Source organism: Nuphar pumila, chromosome 17, assembly GCF_984573655.1.
Source record: "Nuphar pumila chromosome 17, dmNupPumi1.hap1.1, whole genome shotgun sequence".
NCBI lineage: Eukaryota > Viridiplantae > Streptophyta > Magnoliopsida > Nymphaeales > Nymphaeaceae > Nuphar > Nuphar pumila.
Genome location: NC_143265.1, coordinates 8,717,247 through 8,742,326, shown reverse-complemented (window position 1 = coordinate 8,742,326; position 25,080 = coordinate 8,717,247). Strand labels below are relative to the sequence as shown.

The window sequence follows — 25,080 nt, the reverse complement described above, 5'->3', positions numbered from 1 at the left end:
GGGTAGCACAAGAGGAACGTAACTCTCTTTATGCTTTTTAGGCCTATTTTGATTTTTTGATGCCTTTTTAATGATTTTTTTTTAAAAATTTATGGAAAGCGAGCACTAGGAGTCTTACACCTCTTGTGAGTTCATAAATTTATTGAAATATGTTCATGTATATTGATTCAATTTACTTGTGTTGGTATTTTCTACTAGGCTTTTAGGACTCTAATTCATTTTATGAGTTTTTAGATAAAATATGATGTATAGTTGTAGAGTGGATATGAGATGATGGGGCAACCTCGACAACCAATCATTTTTTTTAATATAGTTTTAGAAAAATATTTATTGTTATTTTAGATTAAAAATGCTCTGATATGAATTTTAAATTAGTGAGACTGAATTAAATTTTAATAGTGAATGTTATTCATATTTTAATTTAGTTATGATGATTGTTCATTTTATAACCCGCCTAAAATGTTTAACCCAAAGAAAAATGTTGTTTCTACTGATTTTTAAAATATATATAATTTTTTTGGGGGTAAAAATTTTGGAGTATTACAACCTTCTTGATGAGTTCGGCATACGTTTCAAACTGAACCATGCTAATCAAGCTCCGTAGAGGTTGAGAGAAGTTGTTCATAAGGATGACCAATTCTTGAGAGTCTGAGATGGACTCCTTCATCCTGCTGGCCATGAACTGTCATCGGTTTATAAACTCATGGGCACCTTTATCTTTCTTTTGCTTCAAGTCTTAAAGCTGACTTATGGTAGGAATGACTTCAACATTAAATCTGAACAGTTTCATAAACATGTTGATGACCTGCTTAAATTCTTTGACGTTTTAGAGGTTCAGCATGGCAAATCATTTCAATGCCTCTCTCTTCAGGCTTTCAGGGAACCAATTAATTAGCCTCTTGTTGTTGTTTTGATATTTGACCATACTTACCATAAATAAGAACACATGAGTCATTGTGTCATCCTTTTCGTTAAACTTTAAGAATTTTAGAGGGATCTCATCATCCTCATTATCGTATCTCCTTGGCAAGAAGTCATTCATGGAGTATTCTCTTTGGTCCATGTCCATATGTCTTATTCTTGATGTTGGGCTTTAGACCATGCCTTCGAGTCATTTGATCTTTCTGTCTGACTCGGACAACATGGTTTAGACTGGATGAGTTTGTCTGAATTTATAACTCTCCTCTCTACATTATATACTTGAAACTCTCCCCACTCACTATACTCTTTCTTCTTGTGGTTCTAGAGTCTATATGGACCTTCTAATCTCTTTGTTGGTGCGTGTCATTTCATGTTCGGATTTCTAGACTCTTCGGACTCTTCTTTTGGCTTGTGTTTGTTCTCATTCCAACTACTATTAGATTTCTCTAATCTTTTTCTCCATCATTTCAATATTGTGTTTTGCTTATGCTAGCGTATCCCTTTCTTTGAAACAAGCTTTGAAATCCGAGGTCCTAGGGGTCTGTCTCCTAGTGGACTCACTTGTGCTAGAACTATCCATCTCGTAACCCGTATGAGAGACTTTACAAGACTGGTGAAGGTATCTTTCTTCGAACCAAGCTTTAAAATGCAAGGTCTCAAGGATTCATCTTTTTGTAGACTCATCCGTGTTAAAACTACCTATCTCATAACCCACATGGGGGATTTTATGAGATCGATGAGGGTATGTGATCCGCACTCAAGAAACATCAGAGTATTTTCCCATTTTTCATCGTTCATAAACTCTTCAGGGATGTTAGTATGGATCCCTTCTTCAAAATCCTCATTGAATATGACGTTTGACACCATATAGGGTGGCAGCCTGTACGTGAGATTCCCAAGAGATAGTTCATCTAGGATGGATTGGATTTGGAGTTTGCAAGTTTTGGATCGAATATGCATTATACCCAAACAATTGGTTCACACATATCCATAATAAGTAATGAGAGATTTTCAAAATAATGGGTACCCTAAAAAGCTATATTCACTGGTCTGCGAAGTCTCTTCAGGTTCTAAGGCTTCAGAATTCTCTTTTGGGTCAACTTAAGGGTACTAGTGTGAAATATATGACTCCAATGGTACCACCACTGATATATTCAAGCTAACAACTTAAGAATACTAATAGAGGAATCGAGGAACCAAATGATAGGATAAGAGATTTTTAAAAAAATTTGCAATAGAAGAATAATTCTTTTCCTAAGAAAGAGGAAGACAAAAAAATGAGGTTGTGTTTTTCTATTTTTTAAGTGAGCATTTATTTTCACTAGCAAGGGTTTCTAAAATGCAATAAGCTTAAACCTAATGTTGATGTATGAATCCAATACAAAGCAACTTAGTCACAAAATAAATCGACTAAGAAAAAAATTAAACAAAAAATCTAACAAAAAGAAGCAAACGAAAGCAACGCGTTTGGGCGACAAAGTCCTACCAGGCAACAAAATCTACATACACAAGGGTTTGAAGATGGCACTGCCTGTCAGCAGATGACAGAGCCTACAAATGTGAGGGTCTGCAGATGACACTGTCTGTTAGTGGACGATAGAGCCTGCAGACATAAGTGGTTGCAAACGATACTGTCTGTCAGCGGATGATAGAACCTGCAGATGTGAGGGTCTGCATATGGCATTGCTTGTCAGTGAATGACAAATCCTACAAGCGGTGGGGGTCTGTGGACGACACTTCTTGCCAACAAATGACCAAAGGTTACCAAATAGTGTCATCTGGCAAAACGGAACCCTATGAAAAACGTTGTCAGATGACCGATATGCAAACACGTGAGTTTGCAAATGGCTGTCAGTGGATGACCAAAAGTTGGTGAACGACGGTCAGCGGATGACCAAATGCAGCAAATGGCAGTCAGCAGATGACAAAGTTGGGTTTGCCATCTAGACAGAGACAGAAATCCAAAAGGATGAAGATTTTGAGCTCGTTAGGGCTCAAAATCTCTCCGCAATGCAATTCTAGCTATGAAAAAAAAAGTACAATGTCCCATCACGATCATCAAAACTGTTGGTAAAAATATTTTGAGGCTGCGAATGGTAGGACTTACCTGGATTTATAAAATTCTTTTTGAAATTATAGGGACGTTGTTTGCAAGCTTTGAGTGTTCTTCACCTGACGAGAATATAAAGACGAGGCAGGTTTCTCGATCTCCATAACTTGAATCACACCACCATGGATTCCAATATGCAAATAAAAATAAAAAAATGTATATAAACACCTAATCAAAAGAATAAATAAAATTAGAATAAACAAATTAGGGATTTGAAAAATACTTTTTTCAAACTAGCGAGTCTGTTTTATCGTTCAAGCTCATTTTCATTCGTAAACACCTCTATGTAGGTATGAATGCTCTTCAATAGCGTCAGGACAGAGTGTCAGTAGGGTTCAAGTAGGCTTGATCTTACAGACCCAACACTTGGGTATCAAATTTTTAGATAATCAAGGTATAAGGGTGAGTCCCTATTTATAGAATTCAGAATAGGATATGAATTACTGAATTTTTTGGGTCTAGATCCGATCCCTGATAGATCTAAGTCTATCTTAGAGGAGGGTAAGACCTATCCAAATGAGTCTTCTCGTATAAAAACTCATCCAAGAAGAGTTTTTCTACCCTGAATATGATGAGATAGAGATAAACCATGACTTATCTATATGTTTGGTACAATAGACCACGAAAGGACTGTGCCTTCGTCCAGCAGATGATGCTCTATTTTTCTATCCCGTAACGAACAATGTTCCATTCTTTCATCCAGTAATGAACGACAATTCAAAAAACTATCCTCTAGATGGAAGGGTGACTGATTCCTACTTAACACCTGTAAACACTAGTGAAAAATATTAACATTTAGGCATCATCAAATTTTGATGTCTAGGGTGCCCTAAAGGGTCTCTCCCCCGTTCTTTTTAGGCATCAAATAAGAAAACTTTCTCTTTCTCTTCAAAATGTCTTTCTCCCCCTTTTTAATAACAATAAAATGAAATAATTTTATAATATTTTAAAATTATCAATATTTTTTTTAATTTTCATTATTTTTACTTTTAATTTTGATAAAAGTGTATATGATGTAAACTTTTTTTTTTACCATTTGAGTTATATTATAGGGCCTGGCCATGTGGGCGGGGCCGATTATCTACTAAAATATAATTTTGAAAACGTCATTTATATTCAAAATGAAATGGTCGTGTGTTTTTACCATGATATTTAAGTATTTTGAAAAAAAAAAATTATGAGAAATTACTCACTATATTATATACATTTTTAATTATTTTTAGTCTTTGTTTCCTATTTTAGCATCAGATAAGTTTTGAGCTTATGTACATTTTGCTCACTTTGAATACTTGGCTGTTTTAAGCTCTTTCGAGCTCGTCGCCTGGTTCGAATCATCCGGTTCCGTGTCTAGCTTAATAGATCCATGTCCAGACCCCGACCCATTGGCGGCGAAGGATAGTTTTGTAATTTACTAAGAAAAGCTGACACTTTCTAGGGTTTTCCAATTAAGCCCCCAAACCCTAATGTGTATCTCTCTCATTTAGCATATAGGAGAGAGAGAGAGAGAGAGAGAGAGAGAGAGAGAGAGAGAGTTTCTTCGTCGTCAAGATGGGTACTAAAGTTTAACGCTAATCTCTGAATCTGCAGCAACTGTTGTCTTTCTTTCGATTTCTGATCCTTCTGTTATTCGATCATGGCCGTCCGATTGTTCTGCAGGTATCTCTCGGGACTCTATGCACAAGAGGCGCGCCACCGGAGGGAAGAAGAAGGCGTGGAGGAAGAAGAGAAAGTAAGTCTCACCCCTCTCTCTATCTCTTTCTCTCTTCCGATTTGGTTCGATCTCGTTTTTAGAGTCTCTGGTGCGTAATATTTGGGGTTTGGGTCCAGGTACGAGCTCGGACGGCAGCCGGCGATGACGAAGCTGTCGAGCAACAAGACGGTGCGGAGGGTTAGGGTTCGAGGGGGGAACGTGAAGTGGAGAGCCCTGCGTCTCGATTCCGGCAACTACTCATGGGGCAGCGAGGCCGTCACCCGCAAGACCCGAATCCTCGACGTCGTCTACAACGCGTCGAACAACGAGCTCGTGCGGACGCAGACGCTGGTGAAGAGCGCCATTGTTCAGGTCGACGCGGCGCCATTCAAGCTCTGGTACAACCAACACTACGGGATCGATATCGGCCGCAAGAAGAAGGCCGCCAGCGCCAAGAAGGAGGGAGAGGTGAGCTTCTTTTTTTTCCCTTTTTCTTCCTCCACATTCTGTCTGTTTCTTATCGCGGTGGGGGTTTTTATTTTGTGTATTTTATGGCATGTTGTTGTTTCGATTTCTTTTAGAATGCATGATTATGTTTCTCCTGAAATTTCTATTAACTGTAGAGATTGATGATTTTTTATGCTTCTAGAATTGGGTGCTAAGGATATGGAAATTCCGTGTCTTGTTTATATCTGCAGTTGACAAATGGTTGGCGTTTCTGCATGCAGAAATAGTCTTCTATTTTTTTTAAACCTTATGATGTGCTCATTTTCCTGTTTTATGTTTACTAAATCAACGCTGTTTCATCTTTTTTTCCACTATATACAAATGCGCTGTGATTTTTTTTTGCATCTTAGATCCAAAGGCGGTCTTTTAGAATAGATTTGAACGGATATGTGGTCTTAATTTTACTTAAATCATTAAACCGTGTTTCTTTTTTCTGGGGTGATGTGATTTTCTTGCATTATCGGAAGGCCCTTCACATGTTCTTGCTTTTGTTGTGTGGGATTAGAGCGTCAAGTAAAGCTTGAGGTGCCAACAAATTTTTTTTTGAAAGTGTCGCAATCTTGAGTCAAAATCGTATCAAGAGTTGTCAAAATCAAGGTTGTTAAATGCGATGAGGCGAAGCGAGGCGTTGATCCTGTTATGAAGCGAGGCGTTGAAGCCTAAGCTTCATGATCAAAATAATAAAATATATAATATTAATAAAATAATGAAATAAGAAGCGAAAATGAGTTATGCATACAATTACAAAATGAGTATACATAATAGTTGTAACACTGAGAGAGAGAGAGAGAGAGGTTGTGATTTACTGTTTCAAGTTGACACAGATTTGAAAGTGTGTAATGAGCAATCAGAGTGTGTAATGAGCAATCAGCTTCTATCATGCATACGTAGTGACACTGAAAAGCAGGTGATGCTCGAAAATATAAACCCAAAAGTAATGTCCAAAATACAAGGCATTTTCTCTCTTAGGCCTGTATCAGGGGTTCAATCAAACCTTACACATACAGATCACTGGCCATAATCTTTGGCCATTTGGAAGGAGTTAAGTCATTAGGGTTAAATGTCATTGAAAAATGCACAATGTAAAGTTTGTTACATAACATATTCCATCATGTCCACATCTATCATGTTCTCAATATCAGCATTAAAGCAAGCCCTATAATGACCAAAGCTTTCATCAACAGAAAATGGCTACGAGCTTGTATAAAAAACAAATTAGATAAAAGACCATGTAATAGCAAATTAGACAAAAGATCATGTGATAGAAACAGGCAATATGAAAGCACAACTTAGTTTTCTCCACAAATTTGTTCACCTGAAGACTAAAAGAAGAAAGAGGAATAGGTTCCAATGTTGTTACCAAATACATATCATTGAACTCATTATTTGTACAAGTCCCATCATTTATAATACTGCAATTATTCTAAAAGAAACCAAGTAAGCACACTAAAAGAAAAGCATCTAAAAGGGCATGTGAATGCATAATTACTACAGTTAGCAAACACCAATTGCAAAAATCATAGGGCAACCAACCAACATTATTTTTATGTAGAAGAATAAGAGGAAGAAAAGCAGATGACCAGATTGCAGAAACAAGTAAAACGAATATGAGTGGCATTTATGTTCTCACTTAGAGAGGGAAAAACAGCATAATTTAGCAACCAACCAACATGTTTTTTCTGTAGAAGGATAAGAAGAACAAAAGCATACAACCAGATTGAAGAAAGAAGCAAAAATGAATACAAGTGGGCATTTACGTTCTCAATTAGCGAGGACAAACACAACAGAGAGGAAAAACCAACATAATTTAGCAACCAACCAACATGATTTTTCTGTAGAAGAATAAGAGGAAGAAAAGCAGACAACCAGATTGCAGAAAGAAGTAAAACGAATATGAGTGGGCATTTATGTTCTCAATTAGAGAGGACCAACAGAACAGAGAAGAAAAATTAACAAAGAAAAAAACAAAAAAACAAAAAACAAATGGAGGATGATGAAGAGGAGGGAGTAGGTAACAAAGAGGAGCTTGTCAAGGCTCTCATTGGCAACGTACTCGTAGACGAGGATCTTCTCGATGCCCTCGGTGCAGTAGCCGAGCAAGTTGACGATGTTTCGGTGCTGCACACGGGAGAGGAGGGTCGCCTCGTTCTTGAACTCCTTCTTCCCCTGCCTCGACGCGTGCGACAACTTCTTCACCGCGATGTCCCTCCCATCCTTCAACTTCCCCTGATCATCATCCCCACAAATCATCAAAACCAAAACCACCAACAAAGCAAAAAAGAAAAAAGTACCCCATTTTCTCCCTCCTCCAGGCCCTATGAAGACGGCGTTCTTCCCCATCTGGGCATTCATAAAAAAAAAATCCAAAGATTGATTCAGTACCTTGTAAACATGCCCATAGCCACCTTCACCGAGATAGTTATCGGGGTGGAAGTCGTGCGTCGCCGACCTCAACGCGGTGAGGCAGGGGTGGAAGTCTCACCTTTTTTATCTTATACTGGAGAAAATCTAGAACCATGTCGTGAAAGTTGCAATTTTCTTGTCCTGCGAGACGAGAGAGAGAGGGGAGGTGAGAAGAAAGGGGGGATGAAGGTTTAAAAGAGACCCTCACGCTCCCCCTCTTCAGTGTTTTATATTTGTGGGCTGTACATGATGCTTATGCCTTAGAATCGAAGCGGGCCTCGAAGCGAGGTGCACGCTTCACTCATTTGAAGTGTGCGCTTCAGTCTGCAAACGCTTTACTACGGTGCTTCGGTACTTTGAGGTTGTGCTTCGCCTCTGAGGCGTACGCTTCAGGTACTGAGGCGTACACACCTCTCACAACACTGGTCAAAATACTAGCAGTGGGTCATTGTTCTCGCAGTTTTAAGATGAGCAACATGTAATGGTGTTGCTTTTGGTTCCCTTAATTATTTGGTACATCGTATACCATAGGAATTAAACTAACTTAGTTTTGTTGAGAAGAAATCAAGATTGTACCAAATGTGCCCTTGATGATTGAACACAGTTTCTATATGATCTCACTATTAGTGCATATGAAAGTTATCAGATGTGTTTATTATATTTGTTAATAAGTACATAACATTAGGATGAACAAAAAACCCTCATTGGAAACATATAAGATTGAAAATCTTTTTTGTAATTTTTTACCTAAAGTTCATGCTCTTAAAATCTATCAATTATATCCACGATTTCAAATTTCATCAGCCTGGTATCTGTGTTAAGATAGTGTTCTAAAGGCTATTTCATATAGATGCAATAAGGCCTGGTGATGTTGTTTTGTGGTGTTGGTGACGATGATAAGGATCACGGTTTATGATCCATAAAAGCCCAAATTCAATTCACAGTCTGTGTTCTGTATCAACTAGTGCTATACATTCAATTGACTTGCAAATTTCCAAAATAATCTTTATTCCTACTTGTATTACATGCTTGAATGTACTTAATAATTTTGGAAATCCTTCACAGGGCACATGTTGAGGGGATTTATTAGGGGCATATTTCTATAATTTCGAATGTCTGCGAAGGCGTTTTCTTAGATAGATGTTAGGTGGTTAGGATGATCTAGATCATTTTCTGTTTGATGTTTTATCCAAAAATATATAATTATCCAGAGATATAATTTGCATGATATTTGTGCTTTTAATAGTAAATTTTTGTGATGCTCTACTATGAGCATGCAAATTGTAGCTACCAATAATGTCGATAATGAATTTGAACATATGTGTGTATGTGCATGCATGTTGGCATGCCTGCATGCCCGTGGCCAACACTGCATTGAAGATACCAACCATTATGATTAACAAATCCGGCCACAAAATATATCTTATAGATCAAAGCATTGTTCTGGAGAAGTTTCTGCACATATTGGGTGGGGGTGAGTTTGTTTGTATGTGGTACCAACTACCAATCATCCCTAATGCATCTTTGTGTGTGTTGCAAATGTTATTTGAAGAAATAGGTTTTGGTGGTACAGGGACTTCTCTGCATTTATTATGATCTATTGGACATGAAGTTTTTTTTTCATTTTTTGCAGTGTGGCCAGTCAACAAGTTCAGTAGTGTAAAAGTTGTCTAGGTTTGCTTATGTATTCTAACAGTATTCTCGGATGCATTGACAATCATAAGGGCAGTGAAATTATCTTCTGCAAAATCGTCGTCTTGTCTTCCTGTCTGTGCTATAAAGTTGTGTAGTGTTTATGGTGTTGATATTTGTTATGCTTCTACTACATATCTTGTCATACTGTCACTGTTGCTGAACGAGTGGCTTTACATTAGGCCGAGCTTCTGCACTACTATACCTTGCCCATCATTGTCAAAAATTTCACCAGCCTGCATAAGTGTGTTTCAGAAACATGTTTTCTCTTTTTGATGTTCGAGCCTTTTTTCTGTTCCTGAGCTCTAGTTGCCAGTTTTTCCAACCCCACTAGCAAAAGATGCTCACCCGGATCACATTGGTTGGTTGAAAGGCCTCCAAACAACTGGTCTTCTAACTCTGTTGGCTTTTGGATATGTGCAGGAGGCTGAAGATGCAACACAGGAAACCAAGAAAAGCAACCATCTCACGAGAAAGCTCACAAAGCGTCAGGAGGGACATAAACTTGATCCTCATATTGAGGAACAATTCAGTTCAGGCAGATTATTGGCTTGCCTCTCATCTCGCCCTGGACAATGCGGACGAGCTGATGGGTGAGTGATTTTTCTGCACATGATTGGCTGGAGATGTTTTAATCTTTTTTCTGTTATTGATTGGCTGTGTTTTGGATGATAGATACATACTTGAGGGTAAGGAACTAGAGTTCTACATGAAGAAGATTCAGAGGAAGAAGGGCAAAGGTGGAGCTGGTGCTGCTTGAGCAACTTCAGGATCCTGAATTTTGCCCCCTTTTCTTCATTCCCTCAAGTTAAAGATGCTCTCCACTTATGAATTGGTAATTCTAGGATTGAAGTTTTTGTTCCCGTGATGTAAACTTTGAGAGTTTCTGAGAGATTAGAGTGATTTCCTTTCTATGGACATAGGCTTCTTTGTGGTTTTAAATTCAGTAGGTCTTCTTTCAGTAAATTTATTTACTGCCCGATAGCTTTTGCTTTCATGTTCCCCTTATGAATTGCTTTTGTTGCACTCTCTGTGCTATGAAGCAGTTATTATATAATGTATGGAGTTTAGCATGGCAGGGGATGACAATGCAAGAAACAAGTTAATGATATAATGTACTGAATTTGATACACGCTCAGAACAGGCTCCTCCACACTTGCAAATCTTCCCGATTTGAGAATATTACATTAATATTTACCCGGTAGAATTCACTTTTAACAATATTAAATGTTGTACATTTATTTTCCATATTTATATTTTTGTATTTTATATTTGCCAAGATTTCTTTGAGAAGTTCTATTTATTTTTGCTTGAGATTTTCCCATAATGAGAAAATCCTGATATTGGTCTCAAACTTTTAGATGTTCCTAGGCTGTGCACCACATGGGTCTCCAGATCTGATATTCTGGACACTGAATTGGATTTGATTGGATTCACACGATGATCCAGACAAACTACTCTGACAGGAATGGCTTATGAGAAAATGGAGTTTTCTTATTTTAATACAAATGAGATGCTTCTTTAAGGGCACGTTTGGAAGACAGAAAAACTCTCATAGGAAGAGAAAGTTTTGCCTATGAGAAGTTTTTCAAAAGAAAGTTTTTCGCTTACTTGTTTGTGCAGCATGAGAAAAAAACAGAGTGAGAAAATGTGAAAATTTGAGAGATGAGTAAAAAGGTGGTGATGGTGGTGGGTAGTGTAAAAATAAATTTTATTCTGGTTAGAAACCGTCCATCCCTTTCCATTAGGGATGGTAGTGGACTGGAGGAGAATGGGCCCCTGCCCTGCCTCGCTCTGTATGGCTATGGACTTACACTTTTTCTTGCTCTGTTCTCATACTGATCTCTGCCTTGCCCTGTCCTGTCCCGCCTTACCCTGTTTGGACCGGGAATGGAGGTTAAAATCAAAAGCTGTGCAGGAATGGAGGAGGATTTTGAGACTGGGTGGGGGTGGAGACCTTGTACCTTGCCTCTGCTTTTTTAGAAAAACTCTCTTGGCAAAAAAGACTCATTTGTAAGGGTTGAAAAAATCCATACAGATTTTTTGCTGCACTTTTCCTACATCTTTCTAGCTTTCAAACGTTCTCATTTGTAAGAGTGGATGGTCCCCATGGTGATGGTGATTAATGCATGTAAGGCCAAATTTGGGAGCCTTGAAATGGAGGTTGTGTTGTGGTTTCTGCCGTGCTCTCACACTCTTGCTTTTTGGGAGCCAATTCCATCTCTCAACATCACACTGAAACCGTGTTTTCATCTCATTGCAAGGCCTCCCAAAACATCCCAAGGCATGGGAGCCAAAAATGATAATTTTCATCCTGCACTATTGAAATATATAATACAGCATTCCTTGATCAGTCATCCCTGATTGTTAGGGGTCGGTGAGGCTGCCAGAGATACACTTCCGTAAGTTGCAACAATTAAGTTTCAACAATTAGGCCAGATCGCAACAGATTTAGCCTTCCAATTGTACCGTAAGTCTTAACTCATGAAAGGAAATTTACCTAATTTACCTACTGTAACTAATGCTAACTAAACCAATGCACGGTAACCATGGAGAAGTTTAACAAAAAAATTTCTGTAGCGTAAAAACTGCTGTAGAACTTATCTGCAACTGTTTTCACTTCACCGGGTCACCCCTGTAATTTCTTATGCCCTTTCAGGGCCCGTTTGCATGTCACAGAATTTATGCGTTTTCAGTGGAAGTCACAGAAAACTGTGCACTTTCTGCGTTGGAGATGCAAACACGAGAAATAAAATCCTTTGCTCTTGCAAGGATTACATTTCCATGAAACAGCCAAAATGCACGGATAAACAATTGCGTGTGCAGTATTTCCTCTTTATTGCGATGAGCTCTCTTAGGCTCGCACAACCATTTTCTCTTGGTGTGGCCTCTTCCACTTTTCCTGCCGATGTTGCTCATGGACTGCTGCCTGAGCTTAGCGAAATCCCTTCTACCTTTGGAATCTTGCCCTAGAAGCTTCCTTACCCTAACACCACCGTAACTCTCAGCTGATGCAGTTCTCTATTGGGAGATTCTTGCCCTAATTTCACCTTATGATCATCTGCATTGCCTCGATTCGAGCCTTTAGTTGCATCTTCAATTCACGTCAAAAGAAAAAACCATTCACTCCAATTTTACAAAAGTGAACTTTTTTTTTTTCAGCCATATCCTTTTTTTAATGAAAAATGATATATTTACTTATTTCTCATAGGTTCAATACCACTTTGGTTTGCAAGCCTTTAATAGATTCATAACTACACTGAGGTTTAAGATGGATCGGGAGCCAGAACCAGACTGTATTTGAAATTTGGATCTTTCATGAGGATATGCTTGAAAAAATCCATATCCCAGTTATTTGTATTCATACTTGTCACAGGTAACCGATCCATGTCCATGTTAGTTGGATTTGGATATTTAAAGATCTTACTTTGAGTCCAATTTTTCTATAGTGCAGTTGCAAACGTTAGAAAGCAGATCCATGCCACTTTGATTTCTATAAAACAAACATGACATTTTTTATTCTTGCAGAAAGCAAATGAAAGGAACTAAAATCCTTGCAGATTTGCTTTTCTTGGAAGATTTGTTTCTTTTGACATGCAAACGCACTCTCAAGCAAGCATAACTAAGACGTTCCATGAGCTATTGGTGCAAATTGATTGGGTCGTACATGAGAGATATTGAAATGAACTTGTTCACAGTGACAGGAGAATCCAAAAAGTTTAGCTAACACTTTATGGATCGTACATGAGACGGGGGGAGGTTATATGTCTGTGCACAAGGACATGGTGTCCTGTCTGTGGACAGCCCAGGATGTGTGGACAAAAAACGTCGACTCACTAGACTGAGGGGCATTTGACAAAAAAGTAGTTCTTTGAACAGCGAAAAGAGGCAGAATTGAAGTCCAAAACTAGTCTACAACCTTCTTTATGTTGTTTGAAGAATGATAAGGGCCTATTTGGAATCTCGGCGCTGGGATGGGCGTTTATGCGTTTGGTCAAACTACCATGGTGGTCCTGTTTGGAATCTCGGCGCTGGGATGGGCGTTTATTCATTTGGTAAAATCTTGGTCAAACTACCACGGTGGTCCTGTTTGGAATCTCGGCGCTGGGATGGGCGTTTATGCATTTGGTAAAATCTTGGTCAAACTACCACGGTGGTCCTGTTTGGAATCTCGGCGCTGGGATGGGCGTTTATGCATTTGGTAAAATCTTGGTCAAACTACCACGGTGGTCCTGTTTGGAATCTCGGCGCTGGGATGGGCGTTTATGCATTTGGTAAAATCTTGGTCAAACTACCATGGTGGTCCTGTTTGGAATCTCGGCGCTGGGATGGGAAGTGAGGCCCTTTTTCTTTTGTATTTACACTAAATTATGAATTTGGCAGCTGCCACTTCTTCAAATGCATAAACTCCATAAACGCTCATCCCAGCTACAGATTCCAAACAGGTCCTAAAGTGAAGTGAACTCCCAAACTCGTCTCAATGGTCATGAGTAAAAAATAAATTTATTTGTATATTGCTATATGATATATTTTAAGAGCCTACCTTGGACCAACTGAATTGAGCAGCTCTTGTTCAAGCTCCATTTATTCAGCATACGAGTTCCTAAAAAAAAGAAACCGGAAATCTTTTATGAGCCTAGTAAGATCATTCTCTAGCTGAATCAGGCTGAGCTACGTGCATCTTGGTTCATTCTTCAGACCTATCTAGGGCTGTCCATGGGTCCAGTTTGTATTGGGTACCAGTCCTGACCCGAACCCGAATTCCTGGGTTTGGGCATGGAAGTACCAACCCAAATAATATATGGGCCAACTCAAAGCAAACCAGATCAAATGCGGACTGGGTTCAGGTCATGAATTTTGCAGGATACTTAACCCGACCCAGTTTTTTTGCCAAGTATCCAGCCTGACCATAGTATTTTATATGTATTTTTAATAAAAATAAAATTTAAAAATTATGCGGATCTGAATTTGGGATTCCATTTTCATAATCCGACAAAACGAGAACCCAGTAATTTGTTATTGGGTTTGAGTATACCCTGATGGGTCGGGTGAGACAACCCCTATCCATGGATACATCAACTTTATCACGTCTTTAGGCCAAAAAAATTAACAACTTTGTTTTTCTTAGAATGCTAGCAAAAAAAAAGCTCGTTCAACTGAGAATAATGTTTAGAGCACGAAAATTGTAATAAAAAAAAAATCTAAGTAGGCGTTATGTTTGAATAGCATTGAGCCTTGGATCTAAAATCATGTAGTTGTCATAGCATTGACATTAGTGGGTTTTGGAATTTCAATGTCCCAGCACTTGGACATGCACGAACTGTTTTGATCAGCTTTCTACAACGAACCGAGTTAGCTTGGACTTGTTCTGTTTAGACTTGGTTTCAACTCATCCGAGAAAATAAATAAGCTGAGCTTGAGCATGGGTCTGAGCTTTTTACCCACAGACGTGTTGCATCTCATGTCATCACTAGGGGTGGCAAAACTTGACACGACCTGCCAACCCGCCTCTTAGGCAGGTTCGGGTTTGGCTTAAACGGGTTTGTGTCATAAACGGGTTGACCTGCCTAACCCATTTATTAAACGGGTCGGGTTCATGATAGGAGTATGCTGACCCGTTTAATAAACAGGTTAGGCGGGTAGGTCAACCCGTTTACCCGAACCCGACCTGCCAACCCGTTTACCCGACCCGCCCGCTAACCCGCCAACCTGTTTACCCGACCCAACCCGTTTATTAAACGGGTCGTGTCGGGTTACCCGTTTAATAAATAGGTCAGGTTCATGTTTGCCACAGCCGACCAGTTTAATAAACGGGTCAGGTTTGTGTTGAGGTATGCTGACCCACCAACCCGACCTGATTGCCACCCCTAGTCATCACTAGGGAATGGCAATTGATGTGGCGGGGGACAAGGTCTTCACCTTCACCTTGTCTCAAAACCCAAACTTCCATCCATGCCTCCATTCCCACGGGAATAGATTTTAACCTTCATTCTCGTTTCATATCCTTCATCCTTGGTCCAAACAGGGGTGAGGCCGGGCGGGCCTCCCTTGAAAGGATGGAGGATAGGGTAGAGCGGGGCAAGGCAGAGATCTAGACAGATACGGGGCAGGGAAAAGCGTACGTCCATCCCTGCCTCCATCCCCAGGTGGAGATGGATTTTAACCTTCATCCCCTGCCTTAATCTTCGTTTCATGTCCTTCGTACCCCCAATCAAACGGGGTGAGTCTCGGTGGGGCCTCATTTTCTCCTGGTCCACTACCGTCCCTAGTGATTACATGAGACTTAAAAAGTGAATTTCATTTAAACAGTACTTCAAAAGCAACTCATGTAAAACTTTTTGGACACATTACTTTAAAAGTAAGCTTTTTTAAAAAAATGAGTTAGCCCAAACTTCAAAAATAATCAATAAGATTCAGAAAGTAAATATCATTGGTGTTAGATTTGATTTAAAATCTCATGAGACTTTTAGACACTTTTAAAAAACACCAAGCTCAAAAATATAAAAATCAGTAAAATATTTAACAGATCCTCGTCATATACAACAAACTTGATAGCTGTAGTCAACACTAATCATTATGACTCTTCCACGTTGCATCTTCAATGAATACGCTCTAGACGCTTGACATGGTCACAGTGGACAGGTGGTTTTGGACTCATACGTGACAATCTTACAGCCTGGCTGGCTGGCCGCCTGTGGTGTCACTCTACACTTGAAAACGAGTCCAAGTCTCGCTTGTCTGCCAAAGATTTCAAGGACCCATTTGTTTAGGGGTGGCAGTAGACGGGCGGGGAGAGGGACAAGGTCTCCACTCTTGACCCGTGCCCTCAATCTCCGTTTTTGTCCTTGCACGGGTTTTGATTTTAACCTTCATCCTTGGTTCATTTTTTGTTTCATGTTCTTCATCTCTGATCCAAATGGGGGCGAGGTGGACTGAGACCCTATTTCTGGCCGTTGCTGCCTTCCACCGTTAGAGAAAGGAGAAGAAGAAAATGAGACAAATGAGAGCTGGCACGAACCCTCAGAGGAAAAAAAAAGAAAGGAGAGATGAAAGATTAAAAAAAAAAGTTTTTATGTTAGAGTTAGAATATATATATATATATATATATATATATAATTTTTATAATATGTATAAGATTATAATAGTGATTTTCTTAACAAGGATCAAAGACAGCCAAAGTAAGAGTAAGTTCATCTAAGGATGGCAACCGACTGGGGCGGGGGACATGATCTCCACCACCACCCCGTCTCAAAATCCGAACCTTCATCCCCACACAATGATGGATTTTCACTTTCACCCCCACCTCCATCCCCGATCCAAACGGGGGCGAGGCAGGGTGGAGCCCCATTTCTCCTCGGTCTATTGTCATCCCTTAGAAGGATGGGGATGGGGATGGGGATGGGGATGGGGCAGGGCAAGGGAAAGCATAAGTCCATCTCCGCCTCCATCCCTGTTTCATATCCTCCATCCCCAGTCCAAACGGGGGCGAGGCAGGGCAGAGCCCCGTTTCTCCTCGGTCTATTGTCATCCCTTAGAAGGATTGGGGATGGGGATGGGCAGAGCGGGGTGGGGTGGGGCAGCGTAAGTCCATCCCCACCTTCATCAGGGCAGGGGGATAGATTTTAACCTTCATCCCTACCTCTATTCCAGTTTTATGCCCTTCATCCCCAATTCAAACAGGGCAAGGCGGGGTGGGGCCCCATTTTTTCCGAGTCCACTGCCATCCCTAAGTCCATCACCGCAAGGGTTTTGATTTTAACCTTCATGATACATTCTTCATTTCGTATCCTCCATCCCCAGTTCAAACGGGATTAGTTTTTCCCGGTCCACTGCCATCCCTGCATTCGTTTCTTGCTAAATGGCAAAAAAGTACTCTGATGTGCCCCCAGTTTTTCTTATTAGATTCCTATTTTTATGTTTAAATCCCTTCACACTTCCTCTAGAAGCATAACCGGTCTGGTTAGCTTCTGTTTTTATTCGAGTCTAAAAATTAGAGTCAAATCCGACTCATTTTGATTCACATCTAGATTCAGGTTTGGATATGACTAAAATTGAAGACCCACAAAGATTAAGGGGTTTAGATACAAAATGGTTTGGGTCTTAAATAGACCTGTTTTTAAATTGGGTCTAACAGATAGACTCAAACCTGACCTAGTTTAATTCAGGTCTGGGTATGGCTGAAAATTTTGGACTCATATGGTTAACATGTTTAGGTCAACCATGAGTCGATTCCAAATGGGTCAGGTCTTAATTGATTCATGTTTGGGGTCAGTCAAGATATTATCAAGATTGTAGACCGGATAGGATAATATTTTAAAATTTTGAAGTATTGTTTCAATAAAAATACTTTTTAACATTAAAAATATTAAAACATAGTTTTATAGATTAAAAATTAAAAAATTTCATGTCCTCGTGCTTATCTTCTAAAAAAATTTCGAATTTGCAAGTCGAATCCCGTCGTGCCTCCTCGTGGCGACGTGTCTTTGTGACAGTTGTAGACTTGTATGGGTTAATCAGTTTTAAGTATAAATTAGGTCGAGTATATTATACGGGTGTGTTTGCTTTGATACAAGTTCGTTCAATTATGGTTTTTAATTTGTTAAAGTTAGAAAACTTGTTATCACAAGCGAACCCTATTGAATTAATGATAATTATACTTAAATCTCATAATCAGTATAAATTATGTTTGGCTTATGATTGGTTTAGGTGTTGGGTCCAAAACAGTTTTTGGGCCGGATCGCTTCAGGAACGAAAAATGGGTTGGCGATGAAACGATTTTGTATACATACTGGATTCAGGTATAAAGTACATAGAATCATTAGGGTCAGGTACAAAACCGGGTCGGGTCTCTATTTACTATACTCATAACCAACCCGTTTTTTAAACAGTTTTAGATTTTAGACTCGTTGAAAATATTTTCTATTCTAGGTTTTGGTAATCGGTGGATGAGAAGAACTTTATTACCATTCAATGGAGAGAGAGAGAGATAATTAAATGACAATAAGAAGACATCATAATGAAAATGGCATTATTTTAATGCATCTTAAATAACTCTCATGCAATTAATTATCTTCATTTTTTGAAAATTTATATGTAGAACATCATTTTCTTAAGTAAATTACATTTTATCAAATATATCATGATATTTGGCAAATAACATGTCATTGTACAATTTAAAATAATGAACTAACATATTTTATTTTTCTGTGATATTTTAAAAATATTGCCACTATTTTCACCATATTTTTTAAAGTTATGTGTATTATTATATGTAATAAATCACATTCATATATTGGATTTAAAATTTATTATACTATAAATATATATAATATATTTTTAATAAATTAAATAAAAGATCTTCACTCACCCGAGTCACTCAGTTGACTTGTCCAAAGTCACCCAGTTGCATGTGTTCGATACGATACCGAGTCCCAAGAATGCCAACCATGCCAGATCTCGATCTCCTGTTGATGATCAAATAGAATCATGGCCACACATCCACGTGGGGCACATGCAGGTGCTGGCCTGCATGTATATGTATGACACCCCAATGGAGTACCATAGTATTATTGGAAAATACTCGGGTTAATATTTAGTCTTTTTTAAGGCAACAAATTATATGGAACTATTGAGCTGAAATTTATAGGTTCAAGCTTTATCAACTCAATCTGACTTCATAGATGTGGTCAGGAAGGTTTGATTGCTAAGGATCAAACCTTGGATCCTGTTATTTCAGTCAAAAAAATATGATTTTTGAGTCATGAAATTTTAGTGCATTGTAGATCATTCATTTTTGAAGCTCTTAAACAATCTGATATGTATCACAATCATATGATTCAAAACTCATTTTTGACTAAACAAACATTATAGATCACATCCATAAGATTTAATTTACAAAAAAAAAAAACTAAAAGTATGCTTTTCAACTCAATAGTTTCATATAATTTGGTGCCTTTAAAGGCATTAAATATTAACCCGAAATAGTCTATCCTGTGAATCTATTACACAACTTATGATAATGTCCAGTCTTTGCATTTTAGGGCATTATTTGTTTAGTGTAATTTACCGAAGCAGAAAAAAGCTAGGGTTGCACAATGAATTGAGTTGGCTAGGCTCGGCCTGTTTAAGTTCGGATTGAATCTGTCCAAGAAAATAAACGAGCTGAGCTTGAGCAAAAGCTTAGACTGTTAGTATATATACGAGCAAGCTTGAATAAGCAATTAGGCTCAGTTAAGCTCTAGTACCATTAAGCTTGATTCCTATAAGGCATAAGGCATATAAGGTGACAAATTTTCATTTGTTTTAAACAAAAAAAAGGTCTTTTCCTGATGGATAGGAAGTTGCCATCTTTAGAAGAGGTGGTTTGTTCAAATTTCACCCTCCCTATTTGTTTCAAAACATTTCTTAACTAATGATTTTCAGCTCCAACTGAACCCAACTTAGCTCAAGCTCGACTCGAGCCTATTACAGAGTATAAAGGCTGTTCAAGCTCTGCTCAAGCTCGAGTCGAGCTTGAACAGCAAAGTTTATAAATCAGTGGAGCCGAGCCAGCCCAAGCTCGGGTCTAACTCGCCTCATGTGCTGCCCTAGCTTAGCATATCAGCTATTTACAAAAGCTGCCAACAATTTTAGATTAGGTCATTCAGCCATCCTGAGTAGGGATGGCAGTGGGGCGGGGGACAAGGTCTCCACCCCCGCCCCGCCTCAAGATTTTATCCTCCGCCCCCGCCTCCATCCCCGGCGGGGAATGGATTTTATCCTCCATCCCCGCCTTCATCCCCGTTTCATGTCCTCCATCCCCGGTTCAAACGGGGATGAGGCGGGGCGGGGCGGGGAAAAGTGCACGTCCATCCCCGCCTCCACCCCCGGACGGGGATGGATTTTAACCTTCGTCCCCGCCTCCATCCCCGTTTCATACCCTTCATCCCCGGTCCAAACGGGGCGAGATGGGGCGGGGCCCGATTTCCCCCGGTCCACTGCCATCCCTAATCCTCAGAGGTATAAATGACATTTTTTTATCTTCTTTTAATAACTCACGCATCTTGTTTTGTTAAAAGATAAACGATGAGAGTTTTTTTTTTTACTAAACAAAGGATGACAAAATGATTTTATGACCAAGGGTGCTTTGAAACATAAAACTGCCAAAACGTGTGGCTAAATGTAATAATGGAATGTTAAGCAGCCTTTATTAAGTAGTTAATAAGTTAGGTAGTTTTTTACTTAATTTTACTGAACAATGCGGGCCAGTTCCTATTCATGGATCCGTTTACTGGGGGTAGTGTTTGTGGTGTTCTCTTGATGAGATTGGGGTTGTTATCGAGAGCAGATCAAGCGATCTGCCAAATCACTTTAAGAAAAGTAATTTGGCATCCTCACCTTCCACAAATTGCATAAAGACCGTGGGGTCTTGGTGGGATGAAGCGATGGACGGCGAAGATGCCAAATCACTTTCTTAAAATGATTTGGCAGATCACCTGATCTGCTCTCGTTGTTATCTGCTTCTAAAACTGCCATGATTTTTTTCTAAGAAATAATGGTTCATGAGTTTGTTTGTTTTATGAAAACTAAAGAAAACCTTCACTAAGAACCCCGGGTCACTTAATAGATCTGCCTGCAAGATAAAACTCTGGATTGAGGACACGATCACCCAGCCTTACGTTCCTCATCAGTGATAAAGCAATGACAGCCCCAGCGAGATTCGATGCTGGGCTTTCAGCTTGACACAGGACCTTGCTGACCACATGGATCATGGGTCACGATCCATTTACTTACTTGCTTTTGGTTGAGTATTCTAAATGCTAAGATGGCTGCTATGCTAGAAAATCAAATCATCGATTGCTCATATCCATCACCATAGCATTTTAATAGAAGAGGTCCTAGCAGTAAAGTTGAAATTTGTAGGTAGTAAGGTTTAAAATGAAAAAATAAAAAAAAGCTCATAATTGAGTTGGCACAAGGTATTAGCAGATCAGAATGATCGATAGATCCATTTGGCATGGCTAAGATCCCAATCTATGTTATGATGGTGGTTCCTGTTTGGCTGTTTCCTCTTATGACACGTTTGGGTGCGTCTGAGATCCAGATTTTTGGACATGGGATGCTGCATATCAAAGTGGAGACTGGACGAATTTTCTGCATATCAAAGTGGAGACTGGAGAGGGAAATCTCTCTCTCTCTCTCTGAAGAATCAAAATCCACTAAAAAAACAAATCCCCACAAAACACAATCCAACCCACAAAAACCAAGCAACAAAATCAATATCAATCAACCAAAACTTCTTTAATATACTCAAAAAAGAAAAAAAAGAAAAAGCACAAACCAAAACCCCCTGAAAATCTCGTAGCTCAGGGGCCACAACCACCATCCCCAAAACTCCCCCATCCATTATTTACGCTTCCTCTGGCTCAACACAACCACACAACCAGAGGCAGGCAAACCAAACTTTCACATAGAGAACCCCAACTTTATTCAAACAAAAACACAAAAGAAAGAAAGAAAACAAAACCACTCAACTATTAAGCAGCGGTCTCAAAGGAAACGAGTTCCCTGGACCTGAGCCAGGCCTTCACCACCACCACCGCGTCGAACATCTTGGCGGCACCGCCGTCGACGGCCTCGATGCAAAGGGAGTACTTGATGCCGGAGATGACCTGTCTCTGACCCTCCACCACTCGGCTGAAGGAGATGTGGGTGTTGTGCCTCTTGTTGTACTCCTCCACGGAGAACCGCCCCAGCTCCTGAACTTCGCCGTCGGATTTCACGTTGGGGATCTCCGTCCTCCCTCCGACGAAGGTCCCCGGCCGAGCAGCCGCCGGAGAAGGGACGACGATGATGACGATGAAGGAGAGCAACAGGAGGAAGGAGCGGCAAATTGCCATCTTGGAAAGATGGGTTTCTTCTCTTCTTCTTCTACGGATTTTTTGCTCTTTTGGTGGTGGGGATGAAGGGCGTGTCGCATTTATAGGCGTCGGGGTGTGACACGTTGGGAAAGGAGACGGTCTGCGAACGGCGTGCCGCGTCTCTACTTCAGGCATCTGACGGTGGAGATAGGCCCTACGGGAGATGATGAACGGTTGAAGAGCTTATGGAAAACAGTTCCCGAGGTGAACCCGATAAACGTTTTGTCAGGTAAATCCTGACCTTTGGTTTTGTTGAAAGATTGGATTTTTGTGGTAGGTTTCTTGTCTGGTTTCCGCGTAGCCTCGGTTTTTGGGTAGTGGATAAGGGTCAGCGCCGAGTCGGGTTGTACCCGGTTTGGTCCGATGCGTTTTATTTTGCTTTCCTTGGGCGTGGATGAGTGGGGGACTCGTATGGACCGGTTACCGGAAGAGAGGATTAGGTGCAATGTGATTGCACACTTTCAGTGTGCCGCTGCATCTGATCACCCTCCATCTTGGAGATAGGGCCTGTCACAATGCACCTGATCTTTTTTCTCACGGGAGTAGGGTTTGGGCATTTTGTGTAGGGATGCAAATGAGTAGGATACGGGACGGAGGTTTTGTAATTTTTGGTTGTTTTGGATCCGAATCCCTATGTATTTTGCTGTTCTGGATCTGAACCATTTGCATTTCTACTTTTGGGTAACTTCTGCATAGTCTTGGGTGAAGGACCTGTACGTAATTGGTACCCCACCCATTAGGGTGCACCCAAATTGGCCCAAATAACAAGCACCCAGCTCGCGTTCAGAAAAAAAGTGGAATCTCAATCCCAAACAACATAATTTAGAGGTAGGGTAAATGGGTAGGATCCAGTATTGGGGTTTTATGATTTTTGGCTGTTCTGACCCAATTCGGATCTGGCTCTTCTATGTATTTAGCTGATCCGAATCTGATCCTTTTGGGTCCTATTTAGAGGACATTTGAGATATATTTATTTTTATTATAAAAATATACAAGAACACATGTGGGATCAGAAGGGTCGGGTCAGATGTATGAAAACCTGACTTATTGTTTGCATTATCGTATATTCCATGGCAAAGCGTCTGCTTCTGTTTTGAGAAGAACAGTGCTCCTTGAATTGACTTTTATAGTGGCAGCTAGACACAAAACGACCTGGCCTGGCTCCATCTTCTCTTTGCTACTGATGTATCATTGCTTGAAATGATGGGTGTTAGCCCAAGGGGTTTGGTGCAGTGGAGGGGTCATAGAACTAGACGGCTAGTCAGGTTTCCATTCCCATGAGTGTCAAAGCCCTTGCATTAATGAGGGCAAAGGATAAGCCAGTTCTCAGCCGCAGCCAAGCTATTCTCTGGGGTAAAGGAGTGCGGCACGAGTTTACACCATCTTAAGCGCGAATAAGTCTCTGATCTCGATGGTGGTTCGCCCCCCTGAAAAAAAATGATGGGGGTTGAATCCTCTTCAACCTAACAACTTCTTGTTAGGGATGTAAATGATTTGGTTGCAACCCGATACCCAACCCATATCCGAGTCTATTAAGCGGGTTTGGTAGCCAAATCTGGATCTGATTAAAAGTTGGATTCAGGTTTGGTATTAAGTTTTGCACTCAAACCGAACCTGAATCCGACTAAAAATCTAACCTGATAACTGTAAATACCAGGCTTTAAGCTAGTCAAATCCGGGTTTGGTTTAATATTTTTCCATCCAAATTAGATTAAGTCAAACCTGATTACGTTGGACTTGGTAATGTCTAGATCCGACCCAAATTAGATTAAAATCCCTACTTATTGTTACTTGCTGAAATCATTAATAAAGTTTTTTTTACCTCTCAAAAAAAAAGTTACTCGGGTTGAGTTTGGATCAACCCACGGATATGCAGTTTTGGGTTGGGTTGGATGTACTAACAGACTGATCAGAGCAATATTATGACTTCAAGTTATTCGCACCCACTTCCAACGGGCTGCTGTTGGATCATTGGATGACGACCAAACACATTTTTATTAGCTATTACTCCCTGTTCATTAGCCATCAACTTATGAAATCTAAAGTCTCGACCCATTATTATATACAACCAAATATATTCACCCAGAGACGGCTTCATGTTTCTGTTTTTGCTCAATCGCTAACCTTAAGGAATTGAATCAGGACACAAGCAGCAGCTTGGTTGAACAGGCAAGCATGGAGGCTATGACGATATTTACCTTTCAGGGCTGGCAAATGAGATGAGCCCCTCGTGGCTGAGCTCATAAAAATCAGATTGAACTCATGAAAGAGGATTAGAAAACCGGACAAAAATAACTGATGCTTGGCTCTGCTTCACTTGTATAAGCTCGCTAATCAATAATCTTATATATATTTTAAAACGCAGAATATAGACAGTTGAAATGTTTGACTTGCAAACAATAAGCATAGAACTTGAATCCTATTTCTCACAAATTTGAAACAATTAAGCTCTGTTCGGGAGCCAGAGTTGAGGGGGAGGGAGTGGACATGGGAAGGGAGATGGGTCGGCAGAGATGAGAGAAGAGTTCACAACATCCTCAGCAGGATGTTTTTGAACTCAGACAATCACAAGCGGCACAACTCCACTCTGATCTCCTCACCTACCAACTACAGGTAAGCAAACAAGGACATCGGAAAACCCCATCTCCGCCCGATGTTGGCTTCCAAACAGAGCCTTTGTAAATGAGCAAGTTCAAGCTTGGCTCAATGAGTTGAATGTCCAAAATTTTATTATTTTCGAAATTTTACTTTTTGTAAATGAGGTAGTACATGCTCAACTCGTTTGGCTCGGGCTCTTCACGAGCTCAAGCTCAGTTTGGCATAACACAAAAAATGAACCAAGCTTAAACACCCTCTGT

At 40.0% G+C, this 25,080-nt stretch overlaps 2 protein-coding genes across 2 annotated transcripts; one reads left to right on the top strand and one right to left on the bottom strand.

The window, feature by feature from the left end:
* The first annotated feature begins 4,518 nt into the window (after positions 1 to 4,518).
* Positions 4,519 to 10,400, top strand: LOC149811566 (small ribosomal subunit protein eS8). Its single transcript, XM_089993927.1, has 5 exons — positions 4,519 to 4,583; positions 4,688 to 4,760; positions 4,859 to 5,189; positions 9,747 to 9,916; positions 9,999 to 10,400. Exons 1-5 carry the CDS (start codon positions 4,580 to 4,582, stop codon positions 10,081 to 10,083), a joined length of 663 nt encoding a protein of 220 aa, XP_089850053.1. The 5' UTR covers positions 4,519 to 4,579; the 3' UTR covers positions 10,084 to 10,400.
* An 11,372-nt stretch (positions 10,401 to 21,772) lies between these two features.
* On the bottom strand, positions 21,773 to 22,238 carry LOC149811565 (cysteine proteinase inhibitor B-like). The gene has a single exon (XM_089993750.1). It carries the CDS (start codon positions 22,199 to 22,201, stop codon positions 21,839 to 21,841), a length of 363 nt encoding a protein of 120 aa, XP_089849876.1. The 5' UTR covers positions 22,202 to 22,238; the 3' UTR covers positions 21,773 to 21,838.
* Between the last annotated feature and the right edge of the window lie 2,842 nt (positions 22,239 to 25,080).

Coding starts and splice junctions, on each gene's coding strand:
- LOC149811566 (XM_089993927.1), top strand. Junction 4,761..4,858: donor GCGTGGAGGAAGAAGAGAAA/GTAAGTCTCACC, acceptor GTTTGGGTCCAG/GTACGAGCTCGGACGGCAGC. Junction 9,917..9,998: donor CAATGCGGACGAGCTGATGG/GTGAGTGATTTT, acceptor TTTGGATGATAG/ATACATACTTGAGGGTAAGG.
- LOC149811565 (XM_089993750.1), bottom strand. CDS start 22,201: ATGGCAATTTGCCGCTCCTTCCTCCTGTTGCTCTCCTTCATCGTCATC.